At 45.1% G+C, this 25478-nt stretch overlaps 1 protein-coding gene across 1 annotated transcript in view; it reads left to right on the forward strand.

Moving 5' to 3' along the window:
- Positions 1-25478, forward strand: part of LOC105018346 (unconventional myosin-Va) — a 32154-nt gene that overhangs the window by 1849 nt on the left and 4827 nt on the right. The window contains exons 4-38 of the mRNA XM_010883686.3: positions 1316-1460; positions 1678-1834; positions 2114-2257; positions 2539-2620; positions 2957-3064; positions 3362-3468; positions 4541-4806; positions 4898-4979; positions 5450-5590; positions 5737-5862; positions 7222-7305; positions 7627-7743; positions 8072-8169; positions 8313-8399; positions 8952-9060; positions 9286-9497; positions 9714-9870; positions 10477-10626; positions 11800-11889; positions 12459-12707; positions 12823-12916; positions 13101-13243; positions 13497-13676; positions 14117-14311; positions 14490-14735; positions 15524-15588; positions 15802-15879; positions 16018-16216; positions 16417-16510; positions 16695-16835; positions 17575-17729; positions 17897-17986; positions 18285-18435; positions 21984-22168; positions 22252-22349. Coding sequence (XP_010881988.2) covers positions 1316-1460; positions 1678-1834; positions 2114-2257; positions 2539-2620; positions 2957-3064; positions 3362-3468; positions 4541-4806; positions 4898-4979; positions 5450-5590; positions 5737-5862; positions 7222-7305; positions 7627-7743; positions 8072-8169; positions 8313-8399; positions 8952-9060; positions 9286-9497; positions 9714-9870; positions 10477-10626; positions 11800-11889; positions 12459-12707; positions 12823-12916; positions 13101-13243; positions 13497-13676; positions 14117-14311; positions 14490-14735; positions 15524-15588; positions 15802-15879; positions 16018-16216; positions 16417-16510; positions 16695-16835; positions 17575-17729; positions 17897-17986; positions 18285-18435; positions 21984-22168; positions 22252-22349 — 4825 coding nt within the window. The remainder of the gene's footprint in view (positions 1-1315; positions 1461-1677; positions 1835-2113; positions 2258-2538; positions 2621-2956; positions 3065-3361; positions 3469-4540; positions 4807-4897; positions 4980-5449; positions 5591-5736; positions 5863-7221; positions 7306-7626; positions 7744-8071; positions 8170-8312; positions 8400-8951; positions 9061-9285; positions 9498-9713; positions 9871-10476; positions 10627-11799; positions 11890-12458; positions 12708-12822; positions 12917-13100; positions 13244-13496; positions 13677-14116; positions 14312-14489; positions 14736-15523; positions 15589-15801; positions 15880-16017; positions 16217-16416; positions 16511-16694; positions 16836-17574; positions 17730-17896; positions 17987-18284; positions 18436-21983; positions 22169-22251; positions 22350-25478) is intronic.

Genomic DNA, 25478 nt, shown 5'->3' on the forward strand with positions numbered 1-25478 from the left:
GTAGATGCAGACACACACTCACACACAAACAGCCTTGTATTTCTAACCTTGTGGAGACCAGAAAACGAAATAGTCCCTAACCTTAACCTCATTAACACGACCTTTATGCCTGTACCTAATCTTAACCTACCACCTGACACTAAACCCTCATAAGGCCTAAACCTAAAAGCAACCACAATTATAGAATTTCACCCAGCTGGATTTTATACCCTAAAGTTTCTTCCCTTGTGGGGACCAGAACATTTGCTATTCCCCAACCCAAAACCTATACCTTAACTTTACCCTGACCTTAACCCCAAGCTTGAACCTTTCCTAACTCTAACCTTAACCCCAAGCTTAAAGCTGTTCCTAACCCTAATCTGAACCCCAAGCCAAAACCTATTCCTAGCCCTGACCGTGACCTTAACCACAACAAGCCCTTTTTCTAAGTGATGGCCTATGGAATGTCCTCACTTTTCCTTGATTTCTCATTGACTACCATACTTCTGGTTCTCACAAATATAGTTACACACACATGCACAGACGCACACACACAAGCTGTTAACTAAAGCCTTTAAACTTGTTCTGGTGACTCAGTCAGTATGCTTGTTGTGGTAGACTTTGGAGTTCCCATTGTACATGGAAGTGCTGTAATTACCTAGATAGAGTTGATTACTTACCGCCTGTCGTGTCCTGACATTCTGAACTACCTTTCAAAAATACAATGCCTGCACCAAATATGCAATTGTGGTGTATTTAAGCAATAAGGTTAATCAGGGGCTGTGATACATAGTATGGTCAATATCCCACAGATAAGAGCAGCTCTTAGGCCTGATGCAACGCAGTGTCTGGACATAGCCCTTTGCTGTGGTATATTGGCAAAATACCATGAACCAACCCCAGAGTCACAGGGACTTATTTCTATTATTAAAATTATAATTAGAAGGGTAAACATTTTAATATTTTGTTATACCCATGGTGTATACTGTCCAATAAACCATGGCTTTCTGCAAAGTCAGCATTCAGGGTTTTGACAGTTTATAATCATGCAGAAATTCAATGTTTTTTAAATTTTTATTGAGAGTCTGTTTCTTAAATGGAGAAAGGAAGTGACAGCCCTTGTTATTGGTGACAGAGCTATAGTAGCTGATTGATAGGGCAATTTAATGTTGAAATTTGATAAATTCACAACAATATGGAATTTATCTCTTTCTGGCGATGTGTGTAGGTTCTTTACTGCATACAGTTCTGGGATGAATAGATTAAAAAAATATTTGAAATTCTTCTGGGTGGTTTATTTACAATGTTACTGGTTTGTTGATCTGTGTTCATTCAGGCATTGTGTTGGTTGCCATCAACCCATATGAGAGTCTTCCCATCTATGACCATGACATCATCCATGCCTACAGTGGACAGAACATGGGGGATATGGACCCTCACATCTTCGCTGTTGCTGAGGAGGCTTACAAGCAGATGGCCAGGTCTCTCACTGACCTACATATTTTTTGTTCTATTGTTGCAAAACTGTCATTTTTGTAATATATTTCTCACATAAATAATGGTTGTAGGATTCAGGCTATCATGCTTGTACCCCACCAAGTTGGTTCTGAATTGAATATTATTTTTGCTCATGACTTGAAAGTCCAATTCTGACTGCGTTTCCTAAAAAATGTCCTTCTTCTTCTCCTTGTCCTTCAGAGATGAGAGGAACCAGTCTGTGATTGTGAGTGGGGAGTCAGGAGCTGGGAAGACAGTCTCTGCTAAGTATGCCATGAGGTACTTTGCCACGGTCAGCGGCTCCTCTTGTGAGACTAACGTTGAGGAGAAAGTGCTGGCCTCCAACCCCATCATGGAGGTGGGTGAACGCCGGTCTACTTCTAACTCGACACACTTTCATTCCAGTACAGTTGTTTATTCAACAACTAATGGCGGGCCTAGATGGACGCTGTGGAAGGTTGCAGGTAGAAATGTTTTTCATGGAAAGTACATTATGGAAGCGTGTGCAAGTGTGGGTGTGTGCATGTGCGCTTCATTATTCTCCATATTTGTAACCATGGCAGCATTCCTACAATTTCCACAATGAGCCAACCAACCACATGGAACTCTGAGCCCTGTCATTCTGTGTTTCCTACAGGCCATCGGGAACGCCAAGACGACCCGGAATGACAACAGCAGTCGCTTTGGGAAGTACATTGAGATCGGATTCGATAAAAACTATCGTATCATCGGGGCCAACATGAGGACGTACCTGCTGGAGAAATCCAGAGTTGTGTTTCAGGTGAGGTGCCCTCACTCGTTTGGTGTGTGTTGAATCCAGCACTCTGTCATCCGGGGCAGATTGTGTCGTGTCGGTTTAGCACAACTCTCTCTCTGAGTTTCCTGTCTGGGAAGGTGAGCTGTGAGGCCATAGACCCTCGCTCATCTTTCCATTCACATATGGTGCTCTGTCTGTTTTTGTCTAACAGCCACACTCCTGGATTAAAAAGAAGTGGAAGTGTTCTACTTCTGGTCTGTTTCATTACTTTTAACTCTGTTTGATTATACACATTGTTATTTTAGGCTGCTGAGGAGAGGAACTACCACATCTTCTACCAGCTGTGTGCCTCCTCACATCTACCTGAGTTCAAAGCCCTCAAGTTAGGTACGGCTTTGGTTTATACGCAAATCTAGAGAGGGTGTTGTTTTCTTAGGACCAGATTCAGACTTCAGTCTATAAAACGTGGACAAATCTGTTCATTTATCTCGTGTCTGAATAAGCCACTGAGTGAAGATAAATATTTTTTCAATATAAGATCTCTGTTTATATTTCTCTAAATTCATATTACTGGGAGTGTGAGAAGCTGCCCATCGTGGCAACAGCAAGTTAAACCAATCTGTGCTATTCCCTTAAACAGTACCAGTTTACCTATGTCTGATCATTGTCTATCCAGTTTCTGATCAATGTCCAGCCAGTTTCTGATCAATAACCATTCTGCAGGTAGTGCAGATGACTTCCTCTGTACCGGCCAAGGTGGGATCCCAGTCATAGAAGGAGTCGACGATACCAAAGAGATGCGCAGTACCAGGAAGGCTTTCTCGTTGTTAGGTAACTACTGGTGTCATAGTGAAACACCCCAAGCAAATACTTTGCCTGCAACAATGGTTGGGAGTTTGTTCAGATTATTTGATAGACGATGCACTGGAGGTGCCAGTCTGGATTCAGCTGTGGTTCTTCCATTCTAATTCTGCATGGGTCTTGTTCGCCAGCAGCCATCCCCGTAATGTCTGTTCAGCATCTGAAGCCAAGTGGCTTGGGCCTGGTCGAGCACCAAAAAATAGAAAAGAAACAATCAGACTAAAAGTACTATACAATCTAGCAAAACAGGTTTCTTTTCAATTTCAGGGATCAGTGAAACACAGCAAATGGGAGTTTTCCAGATCCTGGCAGCATTGCTTCACCTTGGCAACGTGGAAGTGAAAGAGGGAACCATGGACAGCAGTGCTATCCTTGTGAGTCCCATATGTCGCCCGGTTCCATAATAGGGCACTTCTGGACACAGCCGTCTAGGCCTTATGGTGAAAAGAAGTTCACTAAATAGGGTGCCATTTCAAAAAGCAACCCCATGGTATAGTCCTTGTGTACTAGAAAGACTGTCCTGCACAGCCCCGCACGCACACATACAGCCCAGATGGTTTTACGCATTCCCCTAGTCAGCGTGGATAGGCAGAACAGGGCTTCACAGACTGTAGCCTGAGGGTCTGTTGAAAGAACAAAAATGCAGCAGATGTTGATTTTGCTTGGAATGCTGACCCAGTGTTGTTAGGCTTTCATATCAGGACCAGTTAAAGGGGAATCGTGGGAAATTTAGAAAATAGGCCTATCTGGTTAACTCAGAGAGTGTGGTGAAGTGACTACATGCTCTGTGTCACGTGTCATGACCTCCGCACTCACTGCATGCAACATTGTTGAATATGGCAGATTTGTGAAAACAACTTTCAAATGATAGCGTGTGAAAGCGAAATGTGGAATTGTTTCATTTGGTTGGAGGTGCTGTTTTGGGTGATGTGTTTTGAAAACTCTCAGAACGAAAATGTAAAAGGGTGACTACTTGACCCAAATGTGTCACTTAAAATGCAAATGCCAAGTCTCACAAGTGTGTTTTTTTTAATTAAATTTTCCCTCTACCTCAAACATGAGTTTGTTCCACCCTGTTCTCTCGGAATGTGCTGTCGCTCACCTTCAAGCTAGCCCCTGAACTAAAAGTCGTACTCAACAGAACATCTCAAATGAAAGTGCTCTTTTGTTCCCTGAGTCTGGTTTTGAAAATGGTTGTTAAATTCCTAAAACTCCCATACCCCACCACTTTTCTTTCATGAACTAATGCTTGAATTTCTTCCCTGCTAGCTCTGACTGAACTATGTCATTGAGTTAGGTGTATTTACTGTTACTGTGTACAGTACGTTCTTTCTGGTTGAAGAAATGTTGAAAATAAATCTTCTAATTATTTAGTTCTGTGGGTTTTCATTGGTGTTTTAACTATGATTGCAGCATTATTTTGTCATTGTGATATTATATCTCCAGGCAGAGAACAATCACCTGATGGTGTTCTGTGAGCTTATGGGAGTGGCCTACGAGGACATGTCCCATTGGCTATGTCACAGGAAATTAAAGACGACCACAGAGACCTACGTGAAGCCCCTCCCCAAGGCGCATGCGGTCAATGCGCGGGACGCCCTGGCCAAACATATCTACGCCAAAGTGTTCAGCTGGATTGTGGATCGTATAAACGAGTCGCTGCGCTCCGCCATTAAACAACGCTCCTTCATTGGTGTTCTCGACATTTACGGGTGTGTGAATGTGTGCGTGTGTGTGTTTTTTGTGTTATTTTTTATAATGTGCCCTGCTCTTGGTCACGTTACATTTCCTGTTTCTGTCCAGGTTTGAGACATTTGACATCAACAGTTTTGAGCAATTCTGTATTAACTACGCCAATGAGAAGCTCCAACAGCAGTTTAACATGGTAGGTTTGACTCCCTCCCTCCCTCCCTCCCTCATCACCCTTTTGCTATGATAATACCTGCTAGTACCTAGAGGGGGTTAGGGGTTGACCTGGGGGTCAGGGGTTGACCTGGGGGTTAGGGGTTGACCTGGGGGTTAGGGGTTGACCTGGGGGTCAGGGGTTGACCTGGGGGTCAGGGGTTGACCTGGGGGTTAGGGGTTGACCTGGGGGTCAGGGGTTGACCTGGGGGTTAGGGGTTGACCTGGGGGTTAGGGGTTGACCTGGGGGTTAGGGGTTGACTTGGGGAGAATTCACCTGTCACCCTCTCTGTCAGTGTGCTTTGCTTGTAGCGTCAGGTCAGCTGTCTTTGCCCCACACACTTTCTCACTCCTTATTTTACACACTCTCCCACTCGGATTCCCCCTCTCTGTTGCTCCCCCCTTTTCTCCCTCCCCTACCCTTTCTCCCTCCCCACGGTCTCTCCTTGGCAGCATGTGTTTAAGCTGGAGCAGGAGGAGTATATGAAGGAGGACATTCCCTGGACTTTGATAGACTTCTATGATAATCAGCCCTGTATCAACCTCATAGAGGCCAAGATGGGAGTCCTGGACCTGCTGGATGAGGAGTGCAAAGTAACATATAAAAGACACACAAACACACACACACACACACACACATCTGAGGATGTGAGTCAGGCTATCATGTTAACTCCTCCCTTCCTGTATTTCTCCCTCTCCCCCTCTCCTCCCTTCCTGTATTTCTCCTTCTCCTCCCTCAGATGCCCAAGGGCTCTGATGACACATGGGCACAGAAACTTTACAACACCTTCCTGAAGAAAAGTGAGATTTTTGACAAGCCTCGTATGTCCAACAAAGCCTTTATCATCCACCACTTTGCGGACAAGGTACAGAAGCGTCTTTGTGAATAAACAAAACAACGTCTGAGTGGTCACGTCAGAAACCCATCTGTCTGTACAAGTTGACAGAAAGTGCTGTTCAGTATCTGGGGATGTGGTTGCATCTCCGTATTGAGCAACCAAGTAACTGTAATAGATTGGCTAATTTGGGCAGCACTAATCAGCCTGCTATTGTTCTAGGCGAAGGGTGAGGTTGAATATCTCAGGTTAGTTTTCTTATCATTGCCTTCTATTTCCCTACCAGCTCTCTCCCCAGCCAGGCCTTTTCCTTTCACCTTCCAGGTGGAAACTTGGTGTAACACATTCCTTCCTGGTAGAATGAGTCAGAATGAGCTGCTCATAGAAAACAAGCTATTTCAGTCACTTGCTCAAAGTGCACAGCAACACCAGCTACTTCCTGTATAATACAGCCTAACAGGCTAGCAGTTATCACTCTTAGGTCAAACTTACAGTGCCCTCCATAAGTATTGAGACAGTAGAGTCAACAATTTAATTTTTGCAGTACACTCAAGACATATGAAAACATGACAAATTAAGAACTAAATAATTAAAAGATGAATATGAGGCAAAAGCACACACTCAGTTTTGTTCTTTGCTTTTGCTTTTGGTCTCTGGGGGTTACGGGTAGAACTGTGAAAAACAACCCTAAAATATGTGTCCGTGAAATCACCAATAACCTCCAGAATGAAAGTGTCACAATCTACTGTTTGCAGAAGACTTCAACAGCAGAAATACAAAGGCTACAGAGCGAGATGCCAAAGTGTGTAGAAACAAGGAGCTGCAGATGTTCCAAAGCGAACCACCTCATCTGTGACTCCTGGATCTTGGCCACTAGACTGATTGGGCGATGCTTCACAGATCAACAAGACCATAACACAAAATACCCTGCCAACGCCACCAGCAAGACCAAGTCAATCCCCTGATTAAAATCTGAACAACAATACATTTCACTTACCGAAAAAGAGTTTGGTGAATCCAGTGGGTTACAGACACACTTGTCCCTATTCTTACGCTGGCATGAAATGGTGGGTGTTGAACTCTGAACGTGTTGTTATTCTTAGTTGGTAAAACATATACAGTGACAATCAACAGTTTGGATGCACTTACCAAGTCAAATGAATGGGTGTGTCCAAACATTTGACGGGTACTGTATGTGTTGAAACAGACAGAAATAAGAGATGTTCGTGCTTTTTCCTCATTCATCTTTTAATCTGGCTTTCATATGCGTTGAGTGTACAGCAAAAATAACCATTTTGACTCCACTGGCCCAAAACTTAAGTGTCACATCAGTGCCATGAAACAAAATAACCAAGCCTTTTCTTTTTACACTGTGCTTTTTTCCTCTAGGTGGAGTACCAGTGTGAAGGGTTCCTGGAGAAGAATAAGGACACTGTTAATGAGGAGCAGATCAATGTCCTCAAGTTAAGCAAGGTCTGTTTTCATAAATAAACCCATTGTCCCGATGCTCCCCTTCTCCCCTTCCGATGCTCTTTTTTTAAAACATTAACATTTTTTTTTTTTTACTTATTCTATCTAAAGACCACTGTAGTGCCCTGAGGCTATCTAGTTTCTCTGTATGATGTTTCAACTTGAAAAACACACCCCAGAGCTGCAGATAAAAGCCTGCTGTATGTCGCTTTTGGCACAGACTGTTTAATACAGTATGACTGCCCTCTTGTGGTCAGACAAGGCTCTTACTGAATAATTCCTGTTCACTGTTAGAGGTGTGATGTGTTTGACTCCCTCACCCAGTTTGACTTGCTGGTGGAGCTGTTCAGAGACGAGGAGACCGCCGCCCCGACCGGACGGACAAAGACGACGCGGCCCGGCCAGGCCCAAAGGGACAATAAGAAAACCGTTGGAACCCAGGTGAGTGGGAGCGGAACAGGACGGGTCCGTTTAACAGAGGGCTTACGAAAGGCTGCGAGGCAAACATTGAAGGGCTGGTGCGGGGGATTGAACCCTAGTCTCTGGTGGTGAGGGGGGTCCAGTACACTGGACCTTGTTCAGTTGTCATTACTGGTCGTTGTAAGACCATTAGATCGGTCCTCTGTAGTGTAAGTACCATGTGGAATTTTGGTTGTGATGATAATGTACTCATTGTGATGATGGTTGTCTATGATCTAGACGTGTGGGCCCATGGTGTTTCATTCAATCATGATGTCTCTGTGCTGTTGACCTTTGACCCTGCCCCCAGTTTCGTAACTCCCTGAATCTGCTGATGGAGACCCTGAACGGAACCACGCCCCACTATGTCCGCTGCATCAAGCCCAACGATCACAAATCCCCGTTCACGTGAGTCCGCACGGGTCACTCTGCTCCTTCAGCAAACAGAGGAAAACTGTTGTCCAATAAGAAATATAGAATTCTGTTTCCAACCATTGATCGATCTTTTATTTGTGTGTGTGTGTGTGTGTGCGTATGTGTGTGCGTGTCAGGCTGGACCCCATTCGCGCCGTGCAGCAGCTACGGGCCTGTGGTGTCCTGGAAACCATCCGAATCTCGGCAGCAGGATTCCCGTCCAGGTACAGAAACCCCAGCAGCCCTGTCAAACGTTGGTCTCACCGTCCTGGTGGGGGGGGTTGATTCCTGTAAGGAGAGCAAAACGTTAACACAAATACTTACATTGTACTCTCTTAGTGGGGAACCCAGACGTTACTCCCATTCAAAATACCCTAACCGTAACTCTACAACCCTACAACTAACCCATAGCCTTAGGGTGGCCCAAACACGTCCTGTGGAGTGAATCGGGCCCATTAAAATCAATGGGAGGTTTTCATATCTAGATAAGTTAAAATGATCACCTCGGTCAACTCTTTAATCAAACCCTCATTCCAGTTCTTACCCTCAACCTGGTCTCCATTGACCAGACTATAAAGATTTCCATGCACACCATCTATGAGGACCAACAGAAAGTCCACACATGGCCCAATTGTAGTTTTTTTATATCCTCCCACAAAGATAGAATATTCTGTACACACACATCAACGTACGGACGCCTCAAAATGTTGTCACACCATGCCCTCGTGTCTGGGTCACGCGTGTCCCATCACCTCACACTCTGTACCTGTGGACAGGTGGACCTACCAGGAGTTCTTCAGCCGGTACCGGGTTCTGATGAAACAGAAAGACATTCTCTCAGACATGAAGCTGACGTGCAAGAACGTCCTGGAGAAATGGGTCAAGGTAAGAGGGGTTAAGGGGTAAGAGGTCGGTTGTGATGTCAGAGGTCAGGGTGCAGGTAAGAGGTGTCATGATGAAGCAGGAATATGTTCTCTTTTGACAAGAAGCAGATCTGCGGGGTAGTTCTGAACAAATGGGTCACGTTATAAGATGCTCAGTGGTTCGGGGTCAGGTCAACGCCTACAGATGTCTGCCAAGACGCTCAGCCTTCAAACCGTTCATCCACAGGACCATGACAAGTACCAGTTTGGGAAGAACAAGATCTTCTTCAGGGCCGGTCAGGTGGCCTACCTGGAGAAGCTGCGCTCCGACCGGCTGAGGAAGGCTTGCGTCCGCATCCAGAAGACCATCCGGTGCTGGCTGGCCAGGAAGAGATTCCTCCGCATGAGGCGAGCTGCCGTCACCATCCAGAAACATGCACGAGGCTACCTGGCACGCTGGTGAGTGGAATCGAAGAGATCGTCTTAGAGATGTAACGTTAACACGTACAGCAAGTGTTGTGTGTCCTTAAGACTGGGTCTGTAAGTGTCAAGCTCACCGCGTTTCTACTGAGAGAGTGGTGGGCGGGATTCAAACCCGCACTGCAGCAGCGTATTTGCAACGGAGGCCGCGGCGTTGTATTCTCTCTGTGACCTCCTCCCTCCTCCGTCTCTCAGTCGGGTTGCGTTCCTGCGGAGAACCCGGGCGGCCGTGGTCATCCAGAAGAACCAGCGGATGTTGGCGGCACGGAGGCGGTACCAGGACCTGCGGTGTGCTGCCGTCATCATGCAGCGACTGCTACGCGCCTACCAGGCCAGACAGACCTACTGCAAGGTAACACGGCAACAACAACCGTCTATAAGCAACATGTTCAGCAGGTCACGCTGTGTCAAAACATTTGGCTGCAGGTAAACTTTTCTTAATGGTGCAGATAGTGTTTACCAGTTTAAGACCTGTTTATAACCCAGGGAACACAGTCCAGGTTCAATGTACACATATGTAGCCCTTTTCTAGGCATGTAAAACGTTTTACATAATAGTGATATTCGCCTAAACCACAGTTGCTATTATCCCCACCCAGAGGTGGGGAGAGGCTAGCTGCCTTTCACTGCTCAGTACAGTGTGTGTGTTTAGTAAGACACGAGGGGGTGTGATGTATGGCCAATATACCACGGCTAATGGCTGTTCTTAGGCATGACGCCTCGCTGAGTGCCTGGACACAGCACTGAACCGTGGTTTATTGGCAAAATAAGATGCCTTATTATAAACCTTTTACCAATGCGATTAGAGCTGTAAAAGCGGATGTGAAGTCATACCCGTGGGTATGCGGTATCGTATACCGCGGCTATCAGCCAATCAGCATTCAGAATTCAAACCACCCAGTGTATAAAATATATCCTGTATTATACTGTATGTCTGATCTGTTGACTCCTGCCCTCAGCTGTTGTACGAGCACAAGGTTCTCATCGTCCAGCGGTGGGTGAGGGGCTGGCTGGCCCGGAGGAGGTACCAACGCTCCCTGAGGGCCGTGGTTTACCTCCAGAGCTGCGTGAGGCGCATGGCGGCCCGGAGGGAGCTGAAGAAGCTGAAGGTGTGTCTCATCAGTACTTAACCAGGGGAGGATCAATCTCTGGTGTATTATGTTGTAACGTATGAAAGTTGTCCTTCATACACAGATCGGCCATGACATTATGACCCCTGACAGGTGAAGTGAATAACACTGATTATCTCGTTATCATGGCACCTGTCAGTGGGTGGGATTTATTGGGCAGCAAGTGAACATTCTGTCCTCAAACTTGATGTGTTAAAAGCAGAAAAAATGGGCAAGCGTAAGGATCTAAGAGACTTTGACAAGAACACATTGCAGTTTGTTGCGTATGGGGCTGCGTAGCCGCAGACCAGTCAGAGTGCCCATGCTGACCCCTGTCCACTGCCGAAAGCGCCTACAATGGGCATGTGAGCATCAGAACTGGACCACAGAGCAACGGAAGAAGGTGGCCTGGTCTGATGAATCACATTTTCTTTTACCTCACGTGGATGACTGGGTCGTGTGCGTCGCTTACCTGGAGAACACATGGTACCAGAATGCACTATGGGAAGGAGGCAAGCAGGTGCAGGCGGTGTGATGCTTTGGGCAATGTTCTGCTGGGAAACCTTGGGTCCTGCCTTTCATGTGGATGTTACATGACACGTACCACCTACCTGCAGCCTTTCATGGCAATGGTTTTCCTTGATGGCTTTGGCCTCTTTAAGCAGGATAATGCGCCCTGCCACAAAGCAAAAATGGTTTGAGGAACACAACAACAAGTTCAAGGTGTTGACTTGGACTCCAAATTCCCCAGATCTCAATCCAACTGAGCATCTGTGGGATGTGCTGGGCAAACAAGTCCGATCCATGGAGGCCCCACCTCGCAACTTACAGGACTTAAAAGATCTGCTGCTAACGTCTTGGTGCCAGATACCACAGCACACCTTCAGAGGTCTAGTGGAGTCCATGCCTCGATGGGTCGGGGCTGTTTTGGTGGCAAATGGTGGACCTACACAATATTAGGCAGGTGGTCATAATGTTATGGCTGATTGGTTTAAAGTTTTTTAATATGAAGAAAAATACTACCAAAAAAGGGGTCCATGTGTATTTGTTGCATTAGTCCCTGAATAGAAAAGCCAGCATGTCTTTGGGAAGTGTATAATCAGTGAAGTAATGAAAGGATAGGTTTTGGGTTGTTTTTTACTATGATTAATATGCTAATGAGGATGGTTACAGGTGGAGGCCCGTTCTGTAGAACACTTCAAAAAGCTCAACGTGGGCATGGAGAACAAGATCATGCAGCTTCAGAGAAAGGTGGACGAACAGGTAAGAAGTCGCTTCCTGAATGGACTTGGTTCCGTCCTGCATGGGTATCCAGTTATATCCAGAGTAGAAGTATTTCCCCAGTGTTCACCAGTACTTGGCTGTGTTCACCAGGTGAGGGATGTTCCTAATTAAGACCTTAGACCTTAACTCCCTTTACCAGGTTATTTAGGTCTTAATTAGGAACTTCCCTCAGCTGGTGAACACATCAGAGTACTTTTATTTTGTCCTTGTACACCTCTGCTTGTATCGACGCTGTGCTGAAGAAGACGTAAGCCTAGGGAGTTAGGTTGTAAGGTTTCATGTTTTTTGATGTGTGATATGTGAACATGTGTGAATATTTCTGAAACCTTACCCAACCATGAACATGCACCACTGTCGTCCTACAAACATTTCTACAACTTGGTTGCAAGTTGTTGTTATAAATGTTAGGTAACGTTAAGCCTTGATGTACTGTTAGCCTCAGTGTCTATGCAAGCTGAAATCAGGGCCTTGAGGTCGTCGTCGTTATTCCATGGGATATTGTCAGTTGTTGTGTGTCATGTGAGACCTGTTTGTTCTCCCACCTGCAGATCAAGGAGAACCGAGAACTGGGCGAACGGTTGAGCTCCACAGAGCGATCCTGGGCAGCGGAAAGTGAGAGGCTGGGGAGAGAGGTGGAGCGGCTGCGCGGGGCTGAGGAGGAGAGCCGGGTTGCAGCGGAGAAGCTACCCTCCCTCCTGGAGCAGCTGTCCTTCCTCCGTCAGGAGCTGGAGACAACCAGGGGAGAAAAGGAGGCCGTTCAGGAGGAGGCCAGGGCTTATAGGGAGGAGAATGAGAAGGTGTGTTTCATCACGTATTTGAATTTTACACAATTTATGTTGATCACTGTTTATCTTAATCTTAATATTGATGTAAATGGAATAGAACATGTTATTGTTCTCTTCTTGCCACTAGAGGGTGTCAGAGTTGAATGAGAAGAACAGCTTGTTAATGACAGAGAAGGAGAACCTGACCCAGCTGATCCAGGAGCAGAGTCAGCAGATCGCAGGTAAAGTAACTGGGTCGTGTTCATTATGGCACAACATTGGGAAACATTTTGCAGTGGAAAACCATGAAGGAGCTTCTCCTATTGGACAGCCGCTGAGGTAAAAAGGGATTTCTAAAAAGAATAATTTGCGTCAGTGTGATTTTTCTCCATTTGGTGCCTAATGAAACCCCCGTTCCCCATCCAGACACTGAGGCCCACGCCGAGGACCGCAGGTGGCTGGACCGTGACCTCAGTGAGGAACGCCGCCGCTACCAGAGCCTGCTGAGTGAATACGCACAGCTGGAGGGGAGATACGCCGACCTGAAGGAGGAGATGACTCTCACAGTGGTAAGAAATGCATCTGAATTACATCTGTACGGGAGTTTTGTTGGATAGGAAATACTCTACCTCTGTCTTGGAGTCCAGTGGTTACTGCTACTGATTTAGGTCGTACTCCATCTCTGTTCACTCTTCTGGACTTCCCGTCTTCGTTTCTAAAGTGGGGAAATGGTAATACCAAGAAAAGAGAATACGAGACAGTAAATGATTAATGCCATATGATTATACTCGTTCTGTGCTTGTCACTTGGCTTCCAAACCAGGAGACCGGTAAACCAGGCCACACACGAGAGGACTCCTCCTACAGCAGCAATGGGTCCGAAGGAACCTTTAGCTCTGGGCTTTCAGGATCTCAGGGAAGAAACAGCTCGGCGGAATCTCACAGCTCAACTCGCAGATCGTCCGGTTTCACTGAGTTTGAGACGAGCCCCCTACGAAGAGAGGTATGACGTCTTCTGTAAGGGCGGCCTGTCTCTGGGGTTAGGGCGGCCTGTCTCTGGGGTTAGGGCGGCCTGTCTCTGGGGTTAGGGCGGCCTGTCTCTGGGGTTAGGGCGGCCTGTCTCTGGGGTTAGGGCGGCCTGTCTCTGGGGTTAGGGCGGCCTGTCTCTGGGGTTAGGGCGGCCTGTCTCTGGGGTTAGGGCGGCCTGTCTCTGGGGTTAGGGCGGCCTGTCTCTGGGGTTAGGGCGGCCTGTCTCTGGGGTTAGGGCGGCCTGTCTCTGGGGTTAGGGCGGCCTGTCTCTGGGGTTAGGGCGGCCTGTCTCTGGGGTTAGGGCGGCCTGTCTCTGGGGTTAGGGCGGCCTGTCTCTGGGGTTAGGGCGGCCTGTCTCTGGGGTTAGGATTAATGACATGTCGCTGAAGCCTATCCTGTTACTCCCTTGTCCAGGGTGCTCCACAACAGGATGTGACAGACATGTCTGTGCTGCTGAAGCTCCAGAGGAGAGTCACCGAGCTGGAACAGGAGAAACAGACACTGCAGAGACACCTGGACAAGAGAGAGGAGGTCCAGGAGGACCATGCCAGAACCGCGGCAGAGCTGAAGACTGCAGGAAGAGCTGAGCTGGACCTGGTAGCACTGAAAGTAATGAGAAGGAATTATATTACCGCACAATTACACTTGAGATGCTCCAAAGTTGGAGATGCTCTGATTTCTGCATAGATGTGGGTGTTCTGTTTCTCCTCCCGTCCTGCCACTGTCTCCCCCTCTCTAATTCCATTCCCCTCTCCATCCCAACCCCCCTGTCTCTGTCTCTTCTCAGCGCCAGGAGCTGGAGTCAGAGAACAAGAGGCTGAAGACTGACCTGGCTGAGTTGCGTCAGTCCCTGGCCACGGTTTCAAAAAGCGCCAGTGCTAAAACCCCCAGCAGCCCCGGGCCAGGCTCTGCGCCTTACAACGTGCTCCTGGAGCAGCTTGACTCTGCCAATGAGGAGTTGGAGATCAGGAAGGAGGAGGTGCTGCTCCTCCGCTCCCACCTGGTTCGCCAGGAGGCGCTGAAACACAACAAGGTAGGAGATCCAAGATGAGAATTTTTTTTTATATATATATTTTTTTTACATGATGTTTTACAAAATTCTTATTTTAGATACATTACAATGCTTTCTTGTGTATAAACATTGGGGAAAGTGAGAGAAAGATAGTTTTTTGCTTAAAAGCGGTCTCGTCTGGATTCGAACCCATGCTGCAGTGGTAGAACAGCTTAAACCACTGGACTCGCTCCAGGACACTGTGGAACACCACTTTTGACCAAAATTGTATGGTATTAAAGGTGTTTTACTTCGAGGATGGGGGATGTTTGGGATGTTGTCTAAGTAGGGCACTGGGAGCACAGTCATTCTGTTGGAAGGGGTCAGTTAGGACAAGGAGACTCCAGTACACAACACCTCATTTTATAATGTCAGTTAGGACAAGGAGACTCCAGTACACAACACCTCATTTTATAATGTCAGTTAGGACAAGGAGACTCCAGGACACAACACCTCATTTTATAATGTCAGTTAGGACAAGGAGACTCCAGGACACAACACCTCATTTTATAATGTCAGTTAGGACAAGGAGACTCCAGTACACAACACCTCATTTTATAATGTAATTAAGCGTTATCTGGGATGGAAGGCGATTTGTAAATCCGGGATTCTTTGCAGTGAATTCCAAATTTCCAAACGGACATTTCAAGTAAGATCAGAGTTTCTGCACTATGCGCCAATAACGTCATTCTTCTCTCCCTCGCAACCTGCGGAGCTTTGACGTCCTGACAGCATCTGTGACTGTTTCACCTTAAATTCCCCTTCTGTAGGAGGCGTATGGAGAGATGCACAGGAAGATGGACCTTGGTAAAACTGCCAAGAAACTCCCTGGCGGGTAACTCCCCTCACTGCTCCTCTGACACGTTGGCGCTGGAAACGCTCTGGTTTACTGCAGGATATTACAGTGCAGTGCAGGACACGAAACAAAACGCTTGATGCTCCTCTTTTAAACCCTTTCACCAGACCTTCTCTTGATCATACACGTTGGTGGCTTGTTTGTCATGGTTTACCTAGCACTGCCTGATCGTTTCCACCATGTGCTCTTCAGAGCCACACCTGACTACCACACGCTGAACGAGGATGGAGAACTGTGGTTGGCCTACGAGGGGCTGAAGGAGACCAACAGGTGAGCTCAGGGCGGAGGGCATCTCCTATCAGGTCAGACTTCTGTATACCAATCAAAGATCAATGCAACAGGAATGCTTTCACTGTCCTCACTTCTAATAGAACGTTATAGAAACGTGAAATCCTTGTTCTCCTTCAGGGTGTTGGTGTCCCAGCTTCAGATGCAGGACCGGGATCATGAGGAGGGGTTGGAGGAGCTGCGGGTGGAGGTGTGCAGGTTGCGGGAGGAGAACAGTCAGCAGCAGCAGTTAATCTCCCAGAGCCTCCTCCTCCCTCCGGAGGGCCGCGTCGACGCCGGCCTCCAACACGAGATCACCCGGCTCACAAACTGCAACCTGGTGGGTTCATTGCGATACACCGTGACCAACCATTTGGCAATGATGCCAGCCTCCAACAGAGGATCACACAGTTTACCAATGTCAAATGACTGGGTACAAGCCTGGGCAGCATTACAGCGCTGTGAAACATTGATACAGACACTCATGTTGGATTGTTTTATTTAGGACTCATTAACATTGGTCATTTTATGGCATTTCAGGACCTGATGGAGCAGCAAGGGAAGCAGGACAAGATGATCCGCAAATTGAAAAAACAGCTTAAAACGTATATGAACAGGATGGAAGAATACGAAGGTACACACACACACACACACCTTTGATGAATAATAGCAAATACCAAACACCACATTTGAACTTGTTTACTACAAAAACATGTATACAAATTCATCATACATTTACACATCTGATTTGGGTTTGTTTTGGAAATACACTGTATTGGATAAATGCTTCCCTCCCCTGGGGTTTATGGTCTGTTTAGCCAAAGGTCAGGTGGAGCGAGTTGTCCCAGATCCAGAGCCTGGCACTCCAGGTCGTATCACCCGTAAAGAGAGGGACTTCAAGGGCATGCTGGAGTACCGGAGGGGGGACGAGAGCAAGCTTCTGAAGGGTCTGGTCCTGGGTACGTCTTACCTTGCTTGTCATTTTGGCAGCAAACACCTCTTGGGTAATATTGCAGAGGCCGGCAACTAGGTTCAGTCTCCAGCCATTGTTTTGCTGACCTAATAGTTAGCAGGCCGGAAGGAAATGAGCAAAATAGCCTAAGCCACCCAATTAAGTGTTGTCCTGTCCTCCTGCAGTTGAAGGCATTTGGCCAGGACTTCATAAAAAATTTAACTGACTGGGTTAAATAATGGTTAAATAGATGTAGTACCAAATTGGAAGATGTAGTTATGGACGCTCAAAACGACTGTCCTAAATCATGCAAATACTCTAAGGTTGCATCTTTAACAGAATGGAGCGTGATCTTCCCTATAAGCCGTTAAAACATCTTCTGTTGTCAGAAAGGAAATGGCTGATATGTGAAAAGCTTTCTCTGTGAATAGAAGGCCAAAATAAATCGACATTATGCTTCAGAAATGGGTCCTTTATGAAAATGGTTTTGCAAGAGGCATCACAGAAAAGAGCATTCGTGTAATCATGTAATCCTTTTAAAAAGAAAAAATCCTGTTAAAATCCTTTAAAAAAAAAAGTTCTATTAAAGTAGTGAAAGTAAAGTAACATTAAGTAGACCATCCTCTTTTAAAAACCGTTTTCTTTGATAAAGTGCACCATACCTCTTTAATTCCACTACATCCTCATCCCAGTGTTGTGGCTGTGGCCCTGCCAAATAACTGTGCTGTGACCGTGATAACCCTCAGAGCTGAAGCCTCGCGGCGTTGCTGTTAACCTCCTTCCTGGTCTGCCGGCCTACATTCTGTTCATGTGTCTGCGCCATGCTGACTACTGTAACGATGACCAGAGAGTCAGCACCCTGCTCAACTCCACCATCAACAGCATTAAAGGCCTCATCAAGGTACTGGATTCTCCTCACGTTGGAAATACTTAGTTTTAATACACAGACACACACATGCTCAGAGCTCAACAGCATCATGGAGGAGTCCTCAAGATACCAGAAGCTGGCTTTGCTTTGTTTGCAATGTCTCTGTATCAGATTGTACTGTATCTGTTGGTTCCTCACAGAAGAAAGGGAGTGACTTTGAGACTGTGTCTTTCTGGCTGGCCAATACCTGTCGGCTGCTGCACTGCCTGAAACAGTACAGTGGAGAGGAGGTACGTTGGACAGAATGAAAACACAAAAACACAAATACCGTATACTGGTTTTGCCTGAAGTGGGCACCTGTTGTTGCCTAGAGTTGTGTGTTAATATCAGCACCAGCGGGGTGGAAGATGGCTTGGTGTTTGGAGCAGAAACCGATAGGTTGTCAAACTGAAATGCAGATTATTTTGGGGGGAATGTGGGAAGGAGTGCACACTGGAATCAAAACCCAACTGTGTATTTTGCCTCACGTTTTTCACAGTTGACCTCTGATGCCCTCTAACCTCTGTTTAACACTGTTCCTCTCTGTAGCCATTTGTGAAGCAGAACACCCCACGACAGAACAAACACTGTCTGACTAACTTTGACCTGTCGGAGTACCGTCAGCTCCTGAATGACCTCGCCGTCCAGGTCTACCAACAGCTGGTCAAGTCTATGGAGGAGACGCTACTTCCTATGATAGGTCAGTACAGCCTCATCACAAATTCAACAAAGACGGGTAATGTCTTTATATGATAGTCTACTATAACTATATTGTAGGTTTCTTTTTTTGTATGTATATATATCAATTCATAGGTTCTGTTGATGTCCTTGGCTCTGTTTGGTGTCTGGTTCAGTCTCGGTGACAAAAGTCTCATCAAGTATTTAAAGATGTTAAGTAGTATTCAAACCCAGGTCTGTCACTTACCTGATGTTCTTTTATCAGGAGTGGTCTGTCTTCACTTAATAACCACATCTTTCTGTTTTAATGCAGCTGTGTTTTTTCAGTGTTGTTGTGTCTCATTTTCTTGGTCTGGGGATGATTTGATCATCACCTGCTGAAGACAGGGAGAGACTACTGGATCTCAGTAAATAGGAAGTGTATTTATTACTTACATTTTTAACAAATGAACATGTGAGTGAGAGGAGGAGAGAAACTGGAAGAGAATCAAAGGATGAGTGTCAGAGAGAGTGAGAGATGTTATTGTTTAGAAAACAGAAATCGTATTTATTATTAATATATTTATAACAACATGAGTCAGAGAAGTACAGGGTTATTGTTACAGCTTTTCCTCACAAATCCGTTTTAGTTTTAAACCACATTGAATATCATTCCATTACTTTTAAATAGTTCTATTTTCTACTGTTCATCTCAACACCATCCACCTCCTGCTCAGTAGTTCCCCCATGATCAGGCTGACCATGATACGATGGTTAACTACACAGAACCACAGTCAGACACTGTGGTGGTAAAATTATCATTCTAAATGAGTCCTCTTTTCATGTCATTGATTGATAATATTAGTACAGTAATGAGATGAAGGTAAAAACATGTATGAGTGGAAACAATGTGTTTGAACCTGATTTGAAGAAACATGTCATTTTCTCATTTGTTTCCATATCTTTACATGATGGTATAATCTCTCACGCTGTGGTCAGTAATGTGACATTCACCCATTTCCAGGTCCCCTGTTCATCTTTGTCAGTCAGACCGATCCAGGAACTAAATTTAAGTCCATAGAAAAATCTGTTGTTGAGAGATTTAAAGATGTTTGGGATAGGGGTACATTCAATCTACTCTTTTGTCCCTTTCTCTATAAATGTAACTTTACATTAAAATTTTAAGGGCTTTATTGGTATATGAAACATTTGTTCACATTGCCAAAACAAGTTTAAAATAAGACGGGTATAGTACGCAAGAAAACAGAAAGAAAATAAAAAATCCTGAGTAAACATTACACACTAGGCTCAGTGGTGGAAACGTGTTCCAATATTTAAGAATGTCAAGGTAAATGTTAACTTGAATAAGGGTTAGCTTCACATGGCTTTTTGTCTCTTCTCAAACAGGGGAGATTATTGAACAAAACTCTCTGTCTAGTGCAGCTCAGTCATTTAGGATGGTGCTTTTCCTTAAACCATCTGTCTGCGCTCATTGAAACAGTATTTTTCCCTTCACACCCATCACTCACCTGTTCCTATTCACTGTTTATGATCATCAGGTCTGCTTCTCTCTGACAGTCCTGTCTGCTCTCCTGCCAGGTGTTCTGCTCAGTAGAGAGGAAGTACAAACTGGACCCAAAATATCTCCATCCCTCTTTAACATGCTGCTTTGTTTACAGGCAAATGTTTAAAGGGAAAAACTTGTTGCTACTTTTCACCTCAGAATAGTTGATGGTTTTAAGTGTAATGTAAAGTGTAAACACATTGTTACCAGTTGAAACACCAGGTACACTGGCCTGTAACATAATCAATGACCATATGACAGGAACTCACAGTGGACAGACCGCACTATGATCCCAGCCAGTAGAAAACACAGCAGCCCCAGACACACTGCAGAAACTCTGAATATCTTCATTGAATTATTAGGCACTGTGGACACATTAAGGCTATTAGGGTTCGTTTTAGGGCTTCAGGCAGTAGAGGTTAGGTTTAGGGTTAAGCATTAGTGTTAGGTTAAGTTTAGACAGGTTAGATTATCAAGGTTGAGGTTAGGACTTGGATTATGTTTTGGGTTAGAGGAATAATTTCTGGTCCCCACAAGGATAATTTGTGTGTGCGTGTGCATGTGTGCGTGCGTGCGTGTGTGTGCGTGTTACCTGAACGCTGGTCTCCTGGTCCTTGATGTGGATCAGTGTGATTCAGTGTGATTCTGCGGTTCTGGTGTCTCCATCTCCCAGGGTGTCTGAACTAACATAGATATCCTCCACCCTCTCCTCAATCTACACTCAGTTAATTTGAACCTTTTTGTTCATATCTGTCTTGGCATAGATGGACCCCATCCTCTTCAACAATGTCTGATTCTTTCTGTGTATGTCTGCTGTATGTTAACTGTAGGTTCTGGTAATGTTGTTATGTATCTCTGTCGTCTGTCTCTTTGTCATCTTTTACAGAATTGATGTCTGTATTGTGTCTGTTTCTGCCCACCCCAAAAGTTAATCAACTTCAAGAATGTGGTAGTTATGGTTGTTCCATCTTTCCTTGTAATGTTTCTCTCTCACTCTGGCTCTCTGGGTCAGTTTCTGTCTGTCTTTCATCTGTTACTAACTGCTGTATTCAACAAAGAAATTACATGTAGCTGTGGCAGCGGTATTTTCTTCTGTTTCCATGTTTTGCACTTACCAGGTGTCTATTGGACTAAAAAGTGGTCTCATGAATTTAGATACTCATGAAGTAATATCTTCATCCGAATGGAAGTGTGGGTGTGTACGTACATGTGGTCATTGTATTTTACATGTCAGTCTAACTATTGTCTCTTAATAACATTGAAGAAATGTACTGCCTATTGCTCTTTAAACAGTGAAACAAAAATGCTTACTTAGGAAATTACAACATCAATTGGAAAGTTTCTGACTACAAAGAGAAGTTGCGGTACACAGGGTGGGTACACAACACAAAAAAAGAGACGTTCTTTCATTTTTTCTCAATTTTATATACTGTCATTTGTTTTTAAACCACACCCACTGTTCAGATATTTTTTTTATTATTGAATTAGTCACTTTCTCCGTAGACTAAGACTTGCACAGTCGTTTTTCCCTATTTTGTGGTTGTTATTATCAGGCTTTGATGGGGTATTTAATAACAGGGATATTTAAGTGTTTCCCTACGATGTTTGGAGCCTGCTGGTTTTCTGTTCTACCTCATTATTAAATGTCAGCCACCTGGTGTCGCAGGTCTAATTTTCTAACTATTTTAAAAACATTTAATAGTGTGTTTTTTATTTCATGGTTGTCCTTATCAGGCTGTAATGTATACCAGGGGTATTCAAGTCTTACCCTAAAAGGTCCAGCGACTGCTGGTTTTCTGTTCTACCTCATTATTAATGTCACCCACTGGTGAGACCCAACTGGTGTCCCAGGTCTAAATCAGTCCTTGATTAGAGGGTGGCAATGAAAAAACAAGAACCAGACTCTCCTGATGACCACAGAAATATCTGTTAATAAAAACCTCCTACAGGTTCCCCTCTGCTGTTTTATGAATGTCATTGTTTTATGAGCTGCACTAATTAAATGTCATTATTTTATGACATCCTAGTCCCTGGAATGCTGGAGCATGAGACCATCCAGGGGGTCCTGGGGTCCAAACCCACGGGCCTGAGGAAGAGGACATCCAGTCTCCCGGGTGAGGCTGTTTACACGGTGGACAGCATCATCCAGCAGCTCAGTCTGTTCCATGCTACCCTGACTCAGCATGACGTTGACCATGACCTCATCAAACAGGTGTGTGAGTGTGGATGTGTCCGGCGGGGTTTTGATTATCAGAGATTCGCTATTTCTAGTTGAGGTGATGCATTGTCTTACAGGTGGTGAGGCAACTGTTCTACATTACCTGTTCTGTCACTCTCAACAACCTGCTACTGAGGAAGGAAATGTGCTCCTGGAGCAAAGGACTGCAGATCAGGTACTGCTCATTTACTGTATGTAGATATAATCTTGTTATTTATTTTATGTCGATATTAACTACAGAGTAAAGGCCTTAGGAAGTAGCCATGCAGACACCCCTTTTGTATAATATCAGTGAAATTACATCTACTGTAGTTATTTTCATTATTTAGAAGATTAAAAATATACACTGCACAAAAAAAATAAGGGAACACATAATCATCACAGGATAACACCAACTTAATTAAACATCAGGGATGTCAATCTGTCCAGTTATGAAGCATAAGCAATTGTCAATCTGTGTCACCTGTTTTGGTGCAAATGAATGTGACAACAGGTGCACTGGAGAGGCAACCGCAAGACAACCCCCTAAAATGGAATGGTTTTGCAGGTGGTGCCCACAGACAGTTGCTCTCTCCTTATCCTTCCTAACTGATTCTTCACACCAGAATTGGCAGGTCCACCACTGGAGCCCGATTCTCTTCACAGATGAAAGCAGGTTCACAATGAGAACATGTGACAAGATGTGAAAGATTCTGGACACGCCTTATTGCAGGCAGCATAAGGTTCACCATTTCCAAAACCTGATGACCTGTTTGGTGGCGGTTCTGGGGAGGCATATACTTGGAGGGTCACACAGACATCCATGTGCTAGCCAACGGTACCCTGACTGTTATTAGGTACTGGGATGAAATCCTCAGACCCATCGTCAGACCATACGCTGGTGCGTATGGGTTCCGTGTGGTGCAGGACAATGCCTGGCCTCATGTGGCCAGAATGTGTGGGCAGTTACTGGATGATGAAGGCATTGATGCCATTGACTGGCCCTCAGGTTCCCCAGACCTGAATCCGGTTGAGAACCTCTGGGACGTTATGTATTTGTGCATCTGATGCCGCCAAGTAGTGCCACACATTGTTCAGGAGCTCACTGATACCCTGATCCAGGTCTGGGAAAAGATCCTCCTGGACACCATCCACCGTCTCATCTAGAGCAAGCACAGACGTTGTCAGGAGTGCATACAGGCACGTGGGGGCCATTTACACTACTGAGTCACATTGAGTTGCCGTGATGAAATCCATGCAAGTTGGAACAGCCTGTGATTTCAACTGTTTACTTAGATTTTTGGTGTAAGTTTGAATCCAGCCCTCAGTCAGTTGGTGATTTTGGTCAATCAATCAATCAAATGTATCAATTTATTTATAAAGCAGATGTCACAAAGTGCTTTTACAAAACACCTGGCCTTAAACCCCAAGGAGCAAACAACAGTAGTGTTGAATTTCAGTGGCTAGGAAAAACTCCCTAAGAATGCCAACATTTAGGAAGAAACATAGAGAGAACCCAGGCTCAGAGGGGTGAGCAGTCCTCTTCTGGCTGTGCCAGGTGAACATATTAAGATTACAATTTTAATAATTAATAAATGCATTTGGGCTGAGTCCAGAGTCTATTTAAACCTAGTTCAGGTCGGAAGCATGACCTGGTGGACAAGGACAGGGACAGCACAGGGGAGGGGGAGGTGTCAGCACAGTGACAGCTGAAATCGTCAAGCATCGTCTCGATCTGCAACACAACCAGGAGGACTCTGGACAGGGACAGCAACGGGTCCCCCAAGCCAGGTACTCCGCAGATGTGGGCCAGGACCTCATGCCCTCCTAAGTTCAAAACGGGAGGAGACTGGGAAAATTCAGAAAATGCATTCCTCATATCAATAAGGATTTATAGTGAAGAAGGAGAACTGACCCTACTCCCCCAGCACAATAATATAGCAGCGTAAGACCTTGGGACTGAGACAGGGGGTCCGGCGACACTGTGGCCCTATCTGGTGGAGGCCCCGGACAGGGCCCAAGTGCGCAACAGAGAGACAACAACAAGCCAGTGACTCTGCCCCCGAGAGGCATTGGAGGAAGGCGTCCCAGTGGCGACGAGAGCCCACCTGGCAAGACAGCAAGGGTGGACAGTATCAAGCCTTTCTGGTCACCTTCATGCCCCTGGGCCAGACTACACCAAATCAGACTGTGCTGTAGAGATGAGTCTTTAGTAGACACTTGAAATTTTGCACTGAGTTTACATTTCAAATCAAATCATTTCACAGTAGTGGAGTTCTATGAGAAAAGGCCCTACCTCCGGCTGTCTGTTTAGAGATTCTAGGTACAATTGAAAGGCCTGCATCTTGCGATCATAGGTTACGTGTAGGTATGTATGGCTGGATCATTTCAGCGAGGTAAGTAGGAGCAAGTCCATGTATTGATTTATAGGTTAACAATAAAACCTAACCCTAACAGGCAGCCAGTGTAAAGAGGCTAGTAGCTTTTTTTTTGTTCTAGTTAGGATTCTAGCAGCCGTGTGCAGCACTAATTGAAATGTATTTATTGATTTGTCGGGGTAACCGGAAAGTAGAGCATTGCAGTAATCTAGTCTAGAAGCAACAAAAGCATGAATTTGTTTTTCTGCATCAGTTTTTGATTTAAACGTTTTTGATTTTTGCAATGTTTCGAAGATGAAAATAAGCAACTCTTGAGACATATTTTATATGTTCATCAAAGGAGAGGTCAGGGTCAAGGGTAACACAGAGGTTTCTTACAGTTTATTGAGATACGACCATGCAGCCGTCAACAACGCTCTTTGTTTCTTGGGTCCTAAAACGAGCATTTTCGTTTTTCTTGAGTTTAAAAGCTATACATTTTCTGTCATTCACTTCCTAATATCTGAAACACATGCTTCCATAGTAGCTAATTTTGGAGCTTCTCCATGCTTCATTGAAATATATAACTGTGTTATCAGCATAAGTGAAAGTTAACATTGTGATTCCGGATTACATCACCCAGAGGCAGCATATATAGTGAGAACAATAATGGGCCCAGAATCCAGCCTCGAGGAACACCAAAACATACCTTTGACTTGTCAGAGGATATGCCATCCACACTAACTGATATCTTTCAGATAAATAAGATTTCAACCAGGCTAGAACATGTCCACGTAGCCCAATATGGGTTTCCATTGATCGTTACGTCATTTTGTTCTCAATGGATTACACAATGTACAGTAAAGATTTTGATCTTTAATATATTGAGTTTGTTAAGACACGATTGTGATTTAAGTGTTCCCTACAAAAAATGTAGCAGTGTATTTTGGATCATTGAAACCACAATA

This window comes from Esox lucius, chromosome 19, assembly GCF_011004845.1.
Source record: "Esox lucius isolate fEsoLuc1 chromosome 19, fEsoLuc1.pri, whole genome shotgun sequence".
NCBI lineage: Eukaryota > Metazoa > Chordata > Actinopteri > Esociformes > Esocidae > Esox > Esox lucius.